The sequence below is a fragment of the Echiichthys vipera genome, assembly GCF_963691815.1.
Source record: "Echiichthys vipera genome assembly, chromosome: 17".
NCBI lineage: Eukaryota > Metazoa > Chordata > Actinopteri > Perciformes > Trachinidae > Echiichthys > Echiichthys vipera.
In genome coordinates this window covers 11,311,531-11,327,747 of record NC_139842.1, presented here as the reverse complement: position 1 = coordinate 11,327,747, position 16,217 = coordinate 11,311,531, and the positions used below count along the sequence as shown (strand labels likewise).

Sequence of the window (16,217 nt, the reverse complement as noted above, 5' to 3'; positions counted from 1 at the left end):
AACAATGACAGACCCAGAGGATGTAGTGTGGTGTAAATGTAGTCTATGTGTGCTACTTACTTCATGGGCTTGAACAGCGCTTGTCCATAGTTCTGGAAAGTCATGATCAACTTCAGCTGGGTGCCTCCTGATTTCATGGCTGAGGGAAAAACAATCAAGACCTTAGATGAGTATCTGAAGCATAAACACACACATACTGTATAAACATAAACACACAGAAATACACTCGCACACATGCACCGCTGTTTCGTTATTTCCAAATTTAGGGGACGCAATTTTGCATGACTGCATAATAGACCTGTTACATCTCCCATCAAATTTACCACGCTGTGCAGTCAAAGTGCAATTGTGGAAGTTAGAAACTGGGTGTGACTGAGAGACAGAAGTGGTGTGAAAAGCATCTGCTGACAACTAAGGCTAGTTCTGGGTTTGACGGAGGGATGAAACTATAATAGAGTGACTGTGTCTTTAGATGTGTTGCACTGAGAAAGACCAAAAAAGTGATTGAGTGAAAGAATTTTGTATCAAAAAACTTGAAAGATTCAAGTTCAAGAGTCAAATCAAAAATTACAATACGTGTCCATCTATTGTGTGTATATGTGCCCATAACAGACCTGATTCTGACCAGATGTTTCTTTGTACACTTTGTTGGGATTTGCTTGCTCATGTTCGACCCCTTCTTACTCCCACCGAACTGACATCCTGTACCTCAGAGAGAGGAGCCAGGGCGCATGTCTCAGTCTCGGTCATGTCCAAAGTGTCTCCCGGAGGCTGATGGAGACTCACTGTGAGCTTCCAGCATGCCTCCGACTCAAACAAAGGGGCCGCCAGCCCTGTCTAAATGCCTTGTATTTCTGTCATAATGGACAGGCTTTCGGGGGATTTGCCCATTTATTACAGCGCATTAACTTGAGCATATTACACAACACAGCGCTTCTGCCTAACCACAATATCAACATAAGCCCCCTGTAGTGGACCCACTTGCTCAATGGCCTGCTGGCTGAGTAGCTGGCTGCACTCTCCCCCCTACACAGAACTGCCTTGCATGTTTATTGACTCTTGGTGTTTCTCTCAGATCGTTTTTCCTCTCCCTTGTTTGTTTATGTCATCCTTTTATTTCTATTCTTTCTGTTATGCTCCGTCTGCCTCACTTTGCTTTACTTACCGCTGGCGAGCCTCCCCTCGTACTGTGACTCATTTTCAAAAGCTTTTGTATTTTAGATCCACTGTTGCACAAAGTACAACCTACGTAACCTTGGGGTCAGCGCCTCTTCTTCATGACAAAAGATGGATATTGAGTCAAATCAAAGCAAAAGAATGCATGGAGAGCATTAAGGCCTATGCCTTCCAGATTTGCTGTAGCCAGGTCAAGTGGATAGTGCCCCGGAATAATCTTCAAACTTGGTACAGCTATACAGCACGCCTAAAACCTCTGAGAGATTGCAAATGACGACTGTGTTTTTAATACTGTGACCTTGAACCCGTAAGCCACAATCCTTGAGGAGCTGGCCTCAATTCTCTGCTTTGCGCTGGATGTTTATACAATTTTGTTTCTTACTGGAAACTACAAAAGGTAATCCCCTACGAAAAAGCTGAACTGATTGTCTCTCTGAATTGCATCTGTGGTGACATGCGATAAAACAGGACTTGAACAACATTAAACTTCAACAAGCCATTATTTTTGATTCTCCTAAAGGCCATCTGTCTCTGTATCCATCCGCGGATGTATGTGTCTCTTCTGATCTAATCATCCATCTCTTGCTGTGTCTCCAAGCGTCAACAAATGAATCAATGTTGTCTCATCTAAAACCTTCATGTTGTCTGGTCTTTCACAAAGCTCTAGGTCTTGCCCACCATCATCAGATTCCCCTCCCATCTCATGCCGTGATGATAAATCCATCCTGCACTCACCTGCGCCACCACACGGCACTGTGCGTATGATTTATGAGTCCAGCTGAAGACTGAACAAAGGGCCACAGAGAGACATACACAGGAGGAGGGAGGAACCATTGCGGAGAAAATGCTGAACAGCGAAACTTACTAATGGTGTCTCTGTTTTGTAGTTGTAGTGAGGCAGATAGTTGGTAAGTGTGTGCACCAATTACAGGGCACAGATGCTTTAAAACATTCTTCCCACACACACACACACACACACACACACACACACACACACACACACACACACACACACACACACACACACACACACACACACACACACACACACACACACACAACCGCTTCTTTTTAGAAGACCGACAGTGTCTTATAGGTGTGTCTGGGTGCAGATTGATGGTTTATGTATAATAAACAGCGAAGACCAAAAACACAAACTACTAAGCGTAGGCTGAGATGTGCGGCATGACTGATGTACGATTGTAAGCTGCCTGAAACTAATAACTATAAGACATTTGAGACAGAGTCAATAAGAAATACAATGGCACTGATTCACAAAGGGAGATAACAGCATGCACCAATATTTTGGTATTCACTGTCCAGTTTGTATGAAGCCACTATAGCAAAAATGACGATGTATTTTCACACTGAGCCATCTTTCACAAAGGAGATGGTATCAGCATGATAACAAAGTTAAAGGTCACATATTCTGTTCATGTTCAGGTTCATGTTTGTATTTTGGGTTTTTACTAGAACACCTTTACACGCTTTATTGTTAAAAAAAACACATTATTTTGCTCATACTGTCTATCTTAATACATTTGTATTCACCCTCTGTCTTAAAAGCTCCGTTTTAGCGCCTCTCTTTAAGCCCCCCCTCCAGAAAAAGGCCAGTCTGCTCTGATTGGTCAGCGTCTCTGGGCCTACTGCATCGGTACTCTGGGCGTCTCTGCACCGCCATTGCACCTGAGGAATGACTGTAACGACACTGTAGCTGCACTTTCTACCTATATATATTACAGAAGCCTGTTCGCTCATTTAAAGACAGTATCTGAATACAAACTGTGCATTTCTCTGTGGATTGAGCATTTTGATCCTTTCACAGTATTTATATAGCATACATTTTCATAGTCAAATAATTTGCAGAAAAGACTTATTTTTGACCGTACCTTTGCACCTTTACATATTTTTATTTCTCACTATTTGCATATCAAAATGTCCCAAAGCTTGCCTTTATACTCAAGTTAATTTCCTCTTGCATAGAATTAGCACTGATTCATCTGATTTAAAAGCAAAGTGTCTCCATATGAAAGACAGTAATGAGTATTGAGGAATCAAAGCAATGTTTAGAAATTTTGACTTGGTAGAGGGAAAGCCCTCTTGAATTTTCTTTCAATTTCTCCTGGCATTATGTTTGCTTGAAACTGTTAGTATTCGGGTGAAATTTGTTCAGCATGTGTGATCCTTATTTCTACCCATCTGTTATTCATCATTTCTTTTAATTTAGTAACACAGCACATGTTCTCATTCAAAGGTTGCGATTGGTCACATAAAATGAAGCACAGGTGGTACCTTCAGGGGATTTGCATATGTAGTCATTCAGCAGCTTTAACACATATCTCAATATACCAACATGTCTGCCGAAGCACACACGCTCTCACACATGCTGACACACCCACATTATATGATAAACATGGATTGTTAGCATCTATATTAAGCTTCTAAGAGAAAAGGCAGCTGGACGCAGATTTATAAACTCGCACACATGAGCAGAAAGGCAGATAAAGGGCCAGATGTGTGTGAGTGGGGCCTCCTTCTCACACACATGTACACTGTACACACAGGAAGTCAGGTGCACATACAACACTCACTATGGGTTTCTTATGGCTGATTCAGCGCAAAGGACACAGGATAGTCAAACTTTGCTTTGAGACACAAGATACTATAATGCAAATATTTTAGAAAGGCTACCATTTCTTCAACACATAGTTAACCAGAATAAAAATGAAATACAAATAACATTTCATTGGCAAACTCTTCTTAGATTTTTGTGGTAGAGAACACACTTATGTTGGCGAAAGAAAACAGGAGGCCAATACTCGAGAGATACACAACACAGGCCCTTCCCTACTTCTGCCCCCTTTGCTCGGATGGCACCTACACCGCCCTTCAGCGGAACGCAACTACAGACCTGTAAAGTTTCATGGCTGTATCTTGCATGGTTGTAATACTATTGAGGTGACAAAATCTATCCATAGACATATAAACATCCGGCAAAATACTCTAAATCGCCTCTGTGTTAGTTCCTGCTACAGTAGGTGTCTCTAGGACCACATTTTTGCCATGATGACACACACACACACACACACACACACACGCACGCACGCAAAAGCACACGCACACGCACACGCACGCACGCACACACACACACACACACACACACACACACACACACACACACACACACACACACACACACACACACACACACACACACACACACACACACGCACACGCACACACACACACAGTTGCATAGCTCTCCCTGACTGACTTACCTACGCTGGTGATCTTCTGTGTGACCAGGTCCTTCAGTAGGGCGTCCAGCGCAAGACTGTGTCTGGGGTACAGCTCGTAGCGGTTGATGCCGATATGGAAACGTAACCAATTGGGGTACGATTCTGCTGTCCCCTCTCCTGTTGGAGAGAACTCTTCCTCCTCTTCATTCCCTTCTTCGTTGTGCCTGAAAGACAGGGAAAGGAGAGGGGGTTTAACAAGAAGTTGTGGTCCAAGCTGTTTCCTGTTCAGATTATTTTAAGTTTATGTAATTGATGGTTCCAGTAGTTGTTGTAGTCTCTTAATATAGACTAACTGACTAAGAAAAATGGATGCTATGGAATTAGAATAAACACATTGATTTGTTATATTATGAGGTTCAAATGCATATATATTCATACATATATATATATATATATATATATATATATATATATATATATATATATATATATATATATGTATAAACCTCATTCCTTATGTGCCTAAAAGGGTAAGATGTCATGAGAAGAGGGATTGCTGGATGCAGCAGATGCATGAATGGACAATATAGTGGAGGCAAAGGAAACTGACAGGATGGATGGACTGTCGGTTGATTTGAGATATTACAACAGACAGATAGACAGACAGATATGTGCCCAGGCAGATGGGGATTGATTTTTAGGCCTGCATGGGCATTATGAACAGTTTGAACTGTGGGTGCAAATTGGACCAACATTTGAAAGCAAACTACTTTAGTGTCAGATTACATTTTTCTTTATGGAAAAAACATGAACTATCACAAATTTTTGGTCCCTTACTCGCATCCCATCAACCCTCCCAGAGACAATCAAACAAGTAGTCTGTTATCTATCCCACTTGTGAGTAAGTTAAACAACTCCTCCATCAGCTTACCATCCCTGGTTGCCTGCTGCTCTGGGATAAAGCCTGATGTCGGTGTTGACGTTAAACAAAGTGTCATCGTCCGTGAGAGAAGGAAGGTCAACCTTGAATAAAGGATGCTCAAACAGAGCTGACAGTCGGGAGACACCGTGGGCAGGGACGGTCCTACCCCCTCTCGCGTCTCCGATGAGCGGCTTGTGATCTTCCGCCTTCCCCGCCGACGGTCTCATCCGTCTGGAGGACTCCGCTCTGTCCCCGGCTGCTGTGATCCTTTCCAGGGAATGCGACGTGAGGTTGGAGCTCGGCTCGTTGCTGAAATCCTGCAGAATTCTCAGCGTGTGCTTGTTAGGCCAGCCCGCTTCAGCCGCCGACCTGGCGCGCTGCTTCCCCCAGCCCTGCGACTCAGCGCCCGGGTGGTGAGCGCACTGACAGCCGCCATCCCCGCTGTCCGTTCCCGCCGCCCGCTTCTCCAGTTTCGGTAACAAGTCTATCATGATGTGCATGGTGCACGCTACCAAAAACACCATAAGTATAAACACTCTGAATTTACGAAACAATATCATCTTTATATTTCTTTTTTTTCCTTTTCTTTACGCAGAGTAAGCTTTAAGCGCAGCGCACCTTACGGCACCGACATTGGTGTCCAACACTGTTATGCGATGACAAAGCAGCGATGTTGGCTTGAAGATTTACTGTTATCATTGCACACATAATGCGTGTCAGCCTATATTAATAGGAGCTCCATGGTGTGCTCAGTCTTTATTTCATTTTTACAAGAGTCCAAATTCTTCATTCTCAGACAGGTGGACTGACCGACACATTGTGAGCTCTGGACAGCGGCTCTTCATTCATTGCCTTGTTAAACAGGAAAAAAGCGACGGGACGGACCACTAAATAAATCGTTAAGAGGAAGGTAACAGGGGGGAGGAGGAGGAAGAGGAGGGGGGGGTCCCGTTAAAAGCAGAAATATTCTTCTTTGCTTCCTTGTACGGCTGCCAGCACGGAGTGAGATGTCAAATCTGTCATAACTGTAAAAAAGTATCAGGAGAGGCTGAAACAGTCCACAAAACAAAACAAAAAACACCTTCCTTGGATTTCGGATACGTTTATAATTAAAACGAAAGTGAAAAATCCCTTGAAAAAATAATTGGTGATCCTCTGAAATAAAGCCTAATTGCCGGATGCTGTCCCACTCCTGCTGTCTGCAAGCCTCGTTGAAGTCAAATCAGAGACTGGCTGGCAGGTGCAGGGATCCTCATTGTCATTTGTCCCCCCCACCCCAACGCTTTACACTGCCTTGTCTTCTTTCCAAGTGTTCATCCAGGGTGGGTGTGTTAAATATTATGATCGGAGCCCTCTGAGCCCAGCCTCGGTGGCGTCATGAGGAAGAGGTTGGCTGCGTCTGCACATACAAGTAGCACTAGTGACACGAAAGGCGAGCTTCAGGGAGGAAAAGCTGTGCGCTGAGACGCTTTCAAGGCTGCAATACTCCCTGTACGCAGCCAGAGGGCGTTGGCACAACCTGAAACACTATACTGCCTATGTAATATACGATCTGAAGGACAATGTGTATACCTACTGTACACCATTCTTCAAAGTGCTGCTTCAAAAGCGTGTGGACTCTGAGGGCCGGATTGGTCCTTGAGGATGGGCCAAGGGAATCATTGAAATTCACTGTTCCATTTATGAGAGGCTCAAAGAAGTACATGACAGATACGGGCGGTTATATATTGGAACCAGACACAAAAGTCTGTGTCTTGTGACAAAATCAAACATGTTGGTCAAAAACCCCAGACAAGCTCTGCCACACGACACACCCACATAATTTGATAAACATAGATTGTCAGAATCTATATTAAGCTCCCAAGAGAAAAGGCAACTGATTCAGAAACTCGCACACACAAGCAGAAATGCAGAGAAAGGTCTTAGATGAGTGTGTGAGGTGCCTGCTTCTCACACACACAGCGCTACTGTACACACACCGGAAGCTACATTGTGATCCACTGTACACTAGTACATGTTTGCTTCAATGTTTGAGAACCTTGATCATTTGTTTAACATTAGTTATTTCTGAAACTAGTAAAATAATTTCACAAATCTTAAATGTGTTTAATTTACAACAATATATATAACAGAGGACATGAGCTAATTAGAACATTTGAGAAGCCAATCAACCAATGCCAGCTTCTTAGAATAATATTTGGGCCTTTAGCTTCTTAAAGGTACCTGACTTTTCTTCAACAGGCACATAGACAATGGTATCATGACGACAACAACAACAACGATAATAAGAAATTACAATAATAATAATAATATGGTAATAAAGTCTCAGTCGTAGCCAAGAAAGTAATTGTTTGGATTTTTATGTTTTTTTTTTAACAGATTCATATTGAATATGCTTTTTTACTGGTAATTTTAATCACTCTTCTTTTAAGTCAATATGAATTAATCGTGACCAGATAGTTCAGCTAATTATTTATAAGAATGGGCGCTATTAAACCTTACAATTCAAACACAAACCACTCCACCATACACCTTTGAATGTGTTTGTTCATGTTTTAAGTGTGTGTCTCTTGGAATCTTGGCTCATGCCAGGCTTTCCACTTCAACTTTATTTTTGATGAATAACATTTCAATTTAAATCAGAGTGTCTCTAATCGGGTTATTTTTTGCCAACAAACATTAATCCTCTTCCACAGATGTTTTCGCAGTCAAAACACACCTATCTTCCTTTTAAGAGGCCATTTTCACTGTTTGCTGATAAAGTGAAACACACCTTTCATTTAACTGCAGGGGGACAAAACACTGACAGCAATTACTGCAGCAGGCACTTATTGGGGTTGGACTAGATTTATCTGAGACTTCACAGGATTAAATGAAAAAACGTTTTTAAGTGCCATGAAGTTCATTCAAGCTGCTGATTGCAGGCCTTTTTGACTGCCAGACAAAAATATACAAACACACTCATAATATGTATTTAACCATTTTGTCACAACGCAGACTCGGCATACAGTGTTAGATGGGAGGATAGAAATGCCTTCAGCTCAGTGGAATCACAAAGTAATAAAAACAACAAAAAAAACGTCTTCTTTTGGCTTGTGTTTGTGCTGTACAAGGCTCACCAAGTGAGCCCAATTGGAAGAGCCTCACTTGGCTTCTGCCCCTCCTCCCAGAGGCACTGAGTTGGAGTTCATGCCACTGCCAGATTTGTGCATCTAAATAAAACAGCATTTTAAAGCTAACAAGCAAACAAATTGTTCTCCCAAAGGCGAGCCTGTCCCAATTCATCTTGTGCTCCGAACAAAACACATTGGCATGTGCAGACACGTCGGAATTCACCAATACTAAAAAGATATTTCATGAATTATATAATGAGCTTTGGCTCAAAGAGTAGAAATAAAAGGTTAACCACATATGAGGGATTTTGTACATTTAGTTGTAGGAGCAGTCTGAGCCCGTAAGCATGCTAAAGTTGCTCTTTGCACACATCAAGGGCAATTCCTGTAACCAAGTAACCTGTTTCTCAACTTACCTACCAAACCAACCGGTGGGAAGAGGATGCAGTCAAAATACCATTCCTTCATACTCAACAGACCGGTTGGCTTGGAAGGTGCTCACTTATATTGCATTAGTTATCAGCAGTGTAGGGCAGTAGCAACCTACGGCAGCCTTGTTTCTGTTGCAGTCTGAGAAAAACTGCTCAGAATAAGTGACATAACTGCCATATGTCACACACATGTGTGTGCAATGTACATATATGTATAAAAAATAGCTTTGTAATGTTACTTTCAGTGTGATGAAGCTTCATTTAATATAGAGTAACTGGTAGCTTAGCTCATTATACTTTTCAAGTAGCTTGCCCAACACTAGTAATAAGAAATATGACAATGTGATTAACATAATATAATCATTTATAAATGAACTAAAGGAGCAGCTAGTGTCTGACAGGCTATACCCAATAACTCAATTTAATTTTTTGTAAATACAAAACTGCCGAGCCAAGACAAGTGCCATGAAGGACGTCAAATTTCAGTAAAGGTAGGACGGTGGATTGTGATTGTTTTTTTGGCTACTAGAAAGTTGAGTTGTTTTTTTGGGGTGATGTGACGAGGCGAGACATGGCAGAAGTCTCAAAGACAAGTAAAACTGCACCGAAACTGATAAAAAAGGTGAGCCGTAAAACATAGACAAGGCCTCCTGTAAACATTGGATGAATAAAGTTTTGGCTTAGAGGTACTGTCAGAGTTCAGTCATCCAGCCCTTAGTAGTTTTCCATTAATCCTGTCTCTGCTCCACTCAGCCTGCCAGCCACACCCACCTCGTCAGTTCACTCTACTCACCTGTGCACACAGCTGCCTCTCATCACAGCCTTCTGTCCCTGACCAAGAGTTTAGCTTCTCCTCTCCTGATTCCTGTTTTCCAAACTGTTGGCTTGTCTGCCTGAGTCTGACCGTTGAACTTTACCACTGTTTCTGAGTCCTTTGTACTGCAATTGGGTCCAAACACCACCTGTTACAGGTACATTACCAACCCCAAGTGGACTGGAGATGCTACATTCACTCATCAGCTCTGATCTCAGTCTCATTTAAGGAGCAGCTGCTGAGTTAAGTTCAACACCTATGTAGTGGTAAGATTTGGTACACTGGCTCATTATCAAATGGATTTGAGAATTTTTACATCCGTCCATGACTAACAACCATTGTAGGCCTCATCTCCAATCATAATGAAACCCAGTTCCCCACTGAGCTGGCCCAAGCAGCCACAAGCAATGACCTCATGCTTAACAAAGCCAAAGCCCAGGAACTCATTATTGACTTCCATTGCATGCTACATCTGAAAATACCCATAGTAAATGAAGACCCCATCACCACCACTGACTCTTTTTAATTCCTTGGAACACATTAGCAATAACATGAAGTAGGAAACTAACACTGAACAAATCACTGGAAAAGCTAAATGTCCGCAGCTTAACTGGTACAGCATGCGCCCCGTGTGCAAAGGCTGAGTCCTTACTTTAGTGGCTAGGGTTCGACTCCTAATCAAAGCCCTTTGTTGCATGTCATCTCCTCTGCTTCCACCCTTTCTTGTTGATCTTGAACTGTACTGTCGATTAAAGGCAAAAAGACACAAAAAAACTAAACAAACAAAAACAAAACCCTCAATGACTATACTTCCTCAGAAAGCTTAAACATACTGCAACAAGTGATACATTAATGTGGATTTATAATGTCAAGAAGGTAACGCAGTTGTCCATAAGGCCCAAAGAATGCAACAGCTCCATCTCTTTTGCTTTTTCTCTTTTTCACATCATGGGGTCCTATTCAATTAAAAGGTAAAAATGCTCTACAATGAGCCATAACTATTTTAACATTTTATAAAACAACAGGAGAGAAATGAAAATACCAGTTTGATCTTTTTATATCAAGGAAGATCAAGTGAGGCCACTCTGTATGGGCTCTCATTAAATCACACTCTGCTGCAAAAGAATAAACATGTATTGTTTTTGTCTTTGATGTCTACTATACTTTTATAATACAATGTTTTATTTTCATGAAAAAATAATAAATTATTCCAAAATATTAAATAATCAGCATTCAGGTATAGTGTCCATAGCGGCTGTGACTCAGGAGGTGGAGCAGGTCATCCATTAATCTGGAGATCAGCGGTTTGATCCTAGGCCCCTCATGTTGAAGTGTCCTTGGGCAAGACACTGAACCCCAAAGGCTTTGCAATCGGTGTGATTGTGTGTCCGGAATGTTTAGAATTTTAGGGCGCACTCACACTTGGCCCTGTTGATCCTTGCTGTGCTCAAAAGCGATTGTCCCCCCTCTCTCCTCCCCCGCTGGCCAAACCCTGCACTCAAACTGCTTCAAAAGAGCCGGGGCCAAGGTATGATTGTGTCGTTACATCGCAATACGACACATGCATTGATTGATGTTATCACAATGCGTTCTTTGTCGTTGTGCATTTTGCCCAACTGATTTTCATTTGACCAAATCTGAAGGAAACAGTCCACCTCCACATCAGACCACCGCGAACCCTTCGGCGCAGTTGTGGGGAATCGTTTATGAATTAACGTCAGGACCGCCTTTTATGCTTGTTCATGTGCAATCGTGCCGTGCCAAAGCACACCTCTCTCAACCGGGCCATGGCCTGGAAAGCATGCCATGTCTAAGCACCGTAGTTACACTCACACTGGTCAAACGAACTAAGCTTTAGCTGTGAATTGGGTTTGGGCACAGTTTGAAGTACCCTAAGCTTAGATCCTGATGGTGGCACCTTGCATGGCTGCCTCTGGCTGCAGTATGTGAATGAAGGAATGTGGCAAGCAGTGTAAAAAAGTGGTTAGGAGGTTAACGTACATGATCTGTTTTGTGGTTAATAATAATGCAAGTAATTAATCTTAACTCAAGTAAATAATATGGCAACAGTGCTATAAAGTTATATCATATTTCCTAGTTTGAGAGCTTCATTCCCAAGATGATTTCTCTGCATCAAATGTAGTTCCTTTGGTAACCTTTGACCCAAAAAAAGAAAAGTGACTAAAGGCAGAGCAGTTCAGCTACACAGGGACCCAAAGACTTTCTGCCTTTTATAGCTGAAGCTGGTTTCATACCATTTTGATTAGCCTTGGGTGTTAGAGAATGATTCACCTTGTGTTTAAAATAAGATGGTATGGGAGGAGAGGGAGAATAACATGAGCTAAAACCAAGGATAAAAAAATCAATGCTTATACTCTGGATTCAGGTCTGGCTTGGCACATTGGAATCCACCGAGGAATATTTCTGCATCTGCCTGTGTGCCTGAATGTTTGACCCCGGGGCTCGTCTGTTTTTATGGTTTTTTTCGGGTTGGAAGCAGACTTTGCAAAGTTCAGCTTGAACTCCCAGACCTCACCACTGTCAAACAAGTCATCAAAAATCAAGGTTATACAATGACGTAGACTGGTAACTTTAGCAACAATGAAGACAAAACGCATATCTGAATCCAATGAATCAAACATTTACAGTATCTCTCTGGGGAGCGCTAATAAAAAAAACTATATATCCATTTTATCACTACATTCCATAAAAGGCCATAAGCTAAGTTACATCAAGCCCTGTTAGGCAGTTTTATGAGCATGATGATTTGTTAACAGCTCATTTTAATCTGAGGCATAAATGGCTGCGCAAATGTCACAAGTATAGAAGTTATAATTGGAGGATAATGCGAGCAAGAAACAGCAATAAAAAAAATGTTGTGACAAATGACTTGTCATTGAGCAATGGGGCAAAACAAAGGAGGCAGAACTGGTGAAAGAGAGTAGAAACAACCGTGAGGGACCGTGTTGAGTAATAATGCATTTATTCACTTTACTCAGAACCGGTTGAAACTGTCTTTTTATGGGAGGGACATTGTGTGAAAAGAGCCTATCACTGATTGTAGGTGCCAAAAAATAATTCCAACCACAGTGCTAACATAGTGTAATTTCCTTTTTGCTAAAAAACTATCGTCCCTCTTTCTTGTTTACTTTCAAGTATCAACCTCTGCGAGAGAAACAGGCATAATGTGTGTGGCAACTTGAATTTGCAACATTAAATTTGACACTATTACATGCTTTCAGTCTCAATTACTGTACAATAGTGAATTAGTTGAATACACTGATGTACATACTCTTTCTAAAGTGTATAATGAATTTTAATAGAAAGCATCACTCTGGCGCATGGACTGTATTAGTATTTCATCTGGACCCTGTGCCAATCACAGCACGACAAAGAATTAGAATAATGAGACTACCGACGTTGCACGCAGCGGTACAGTGGTCCTGCTGTGTTGATCTTTTTATCTGAGAGACTCAAAGAGAAAAATTGAGCTTGGAGATTTTGGAATGAAGGGGTTGTGTGGTGTGACCTTGGAAGTTAATGCACAAAAGGGACTGTTGTGTGTGCTTTGTGGGATTTGGCATGTATGAATGGACTTATTCCAAAAAAGAGACATGTCTCAGCAGCTGCCAGCACATCTATCATCAGAGTGCTCAGGTGGTGAACTCTCGTCTGTCCATCATCTGCTGACAAAGTAGTTGACACTTTGTTGTCACCCAAGGTCCCACTTCATACCACCATCAAAGGCCAGATGACAGATGTCTACCGTTTCCTTTTACTCTGAGGTGACTATCAATATAAAATGAGCTCAGGCAGGATGGATGATGAAAACGTTGTCATTTTATATGCAAAGACATGCATTAAAGTCACAGATTTCTCTGTGGAGTTGGTTCTCCTCTATTTCTGAGTTTCCTTCCAAAGTCTGAACTGCAACTCAGGTGAACTGAGGATTTCAATTGTCTGTAGGTGTAAGAATGAGTGTTAACCCTTTCACACATAGTAGTCACTTACAGTGGGTAGCTATTGAAAGGCTATTACCTTGTATATGCATGGGTTTTGATGCAATAGATGCACACCAGCCATTACAGCTGACAGACAAAACGCTGAGCACCCCAGGAACATCTAAATAGAAATATAATTGATAGAATTTCACTTTATATTGAAAATACAATTTCTCCTCTGTTTACTCAATGTGTTCTCATGAACATGGTCGTAGCAAATCCTACGTAAAGTCATGCACAGAAATTCATACGAAAAAACAAGCTGACGGACCGCAGGATTGGACCAGAAGTCTAAAGACACCAAACCTGAAGTGCAAAAACACAAAACAATGTACTACAAGCGACTTTAGCCAACAAAAAGAAATGGTTAGGCTTAGGCATGAAAACCACTTCGTTAGGATTAGAAAAAAAGTCCATGGATTGGTTTAGTATGGACAGGAATTGAACCATGCTCCCCTGACTTTAAGTCCTGTGTTTTAGGAGTCAGCCATCCCCCAACCAGCCTCCCTACAGGGTGGCTTGCTGTCTCATACTACATCACATGCTTTCACTATGGGGAACACACACATACGCGGAAAACACACAAATTACTGCATACTACTTTCTGTTGTTAAATGTACGAAAACTGCATAAGAACAGCCTGGTCTACTGTATTGGCCATCATGCACCACTGGCTATATTTCATTTACATTTTCATACTATTACTGCAGCTTTTTAGTTCTTAAAAAATACTTACTCTGAAGTCACTTTTTGGCTTTAAATCCATTGATTTGTATTATTAGAATGCAACTTTCAGTTTTTGTAATAAAAGCATTACCTTGTGGGGATTAGTTCCATTATGTGAGTCTATTTGTTTTTTTCTATTTGTTTTTTGCAATGCATGATAGAGAGGACTACAGGATAGTGAAGCAAAATGCATCTGAGTCAAGAGAGGAGGATGTTCGTGTCAGTGATGATGAATAGTTGCCAGAAAAAGAAGTATTAACAAATGCTAGTGACTGGAGCTGAGGGAGCTGATAAATTAGAATATGTTGAAATAAGGGAATGTTAATATATGAATTAGTTTAACAGCATTATATATACAGTATGTATACATGCATAAAGAGGAGTAAAACACTAAAACATCCTGACTGAAGTGGTCATAAATATTACATGAAAGGGTTTGTCCATTTCTAAGCCATGCAATAGACTGGTGACTCTGCCTGCACAAAGAACATGCAGGGATATGCTCCAATATATGAATGGCAAATATAAATGATGTAACAAAGCCTGCTAAGAGAGTGCTTAAAAGCAAAATATATGTACAACTAAGAGAAAACATCTACAGTCTACCATTTACTCTGTTGAGTGCTTCCTCACTGAAAGACCTTTTTCCGATTTTGCTCTTGATACAACATTTCCTGCTTCAAGTACACTCAACACGGAAACATTATTTGGCCACACAGAATGAATCTAAGGAACACACTTTCTTCTCAGTTGTAGCCTCTGTGATTTGAGCTAAGGCCTACGGAATGCCTGAAGGTGTTTTCTCCACTGAGCCAAACACCTTTAAGGACAGTTAGGCTACACAGAGACAAACACACTGGCCATTGCATGTGTAGCACCTGGGACCTCTCTGTAACAAGACAGTTTATCTTGCTAAAATGAAAGAGGAAAGTGTGTCTTAAATTATATGAATTCATTGACCAAAAACCTATCGGGCGTTATTGTGATGATGCAAAACACATGGTCTAGAGTGCATGGCATATGTGTATTTAGGTTGTTTCCAACTTCACTTTTGCTGTTCACAAAGTAAGGCGCGAGGAGCAAAGAAGTTGTTTTTAGTCTCTTCATTATTCATGGGTTTATTTGGGGCGTAACATGAATGAAACCAATCATTCATCTCCCATTCCCTATTTCCCTATTTAAACAACAGGCTTGGCAAATTGGAGAAGCATGTTTTTGTCTGCTGAGGAAATGGATCTGCTCAAAGCGGCAGAGGAAGAAAAGTGTAGCATGACAAAGGGAGTACCTCTGATGCAATCCGCATCCACTTATACACTAAGTTTTCCACCCGTGACCTATGGATGATTGATTTCCACTGCCCCTCTAGCAGTCCCTGTAGGCTGTTGTTTTTAAATCATGTATTGTATTATTGTATTGATGTAGTGATTTACTTAATGATCAGAGGCTGCTTTTAGTAATTGTCAATTGTAAGTCACTGCAGCAACACTAGTTTTAAACTTGACAGAGGAAACAAAAGAAAACTTTTAGCTTCTGAAATAATCACAGTAATCATGAAGTTACTATTCCTCATGCATAAATGCTCACAGTGGAGCAGCAGCGGACAGCAGCTCTGTTCTGCTCTGTCCACACTTAAGAAAATTGAATTAATATTTTCCTCATTAACAATGTATTTCACCCATCTGCTATTGATCAAAATGTTTATTTTTATGACCAAACCATGGATCAACCTTGGGGCCACAGATATAACTGCAGTTTGTGAATCACTAAACTTACTTTGACTAATACACCTTGTAAA

At 41.3% G+C, this 16,217-nt stretch overlaps 1 protein-coding gene across 1 annotated transcript in view; it reads right to left on the bottom strand.

The window, feature by feature from the left end:
• Window positions 1-6,612, bottom strand: part of fam20ca (FAM20C golgi associated secretory pathway kinase a) — a 41,253-nt gene extending 34,641 nt beyond the window's left edge. Inside the window, exons 1-3 of the mRNA XM_083930714.1 lie at window positions 5,347-6,612; window positions 4,455-4,639; window positions 61-139 (exon numbers count right to left, since the gene is read on the bottom strand). Of these exons, the coding sequence (XP_083786840.1) occupies window positions 61-139; window positions 4,455-4,639; window positions 5,347-5,897 (815 nt within the window). The 5' untranslated portion in view covers window positions 5,898-6,612. The remainder of the gene's footprint in view (window positions 1-60; window positions 140-4,454; window positions 4,640-5,346) is intronic.
• Between the last annotated feature and the right edge of the window lie 9,605 nt (window positions 6,613-16,217).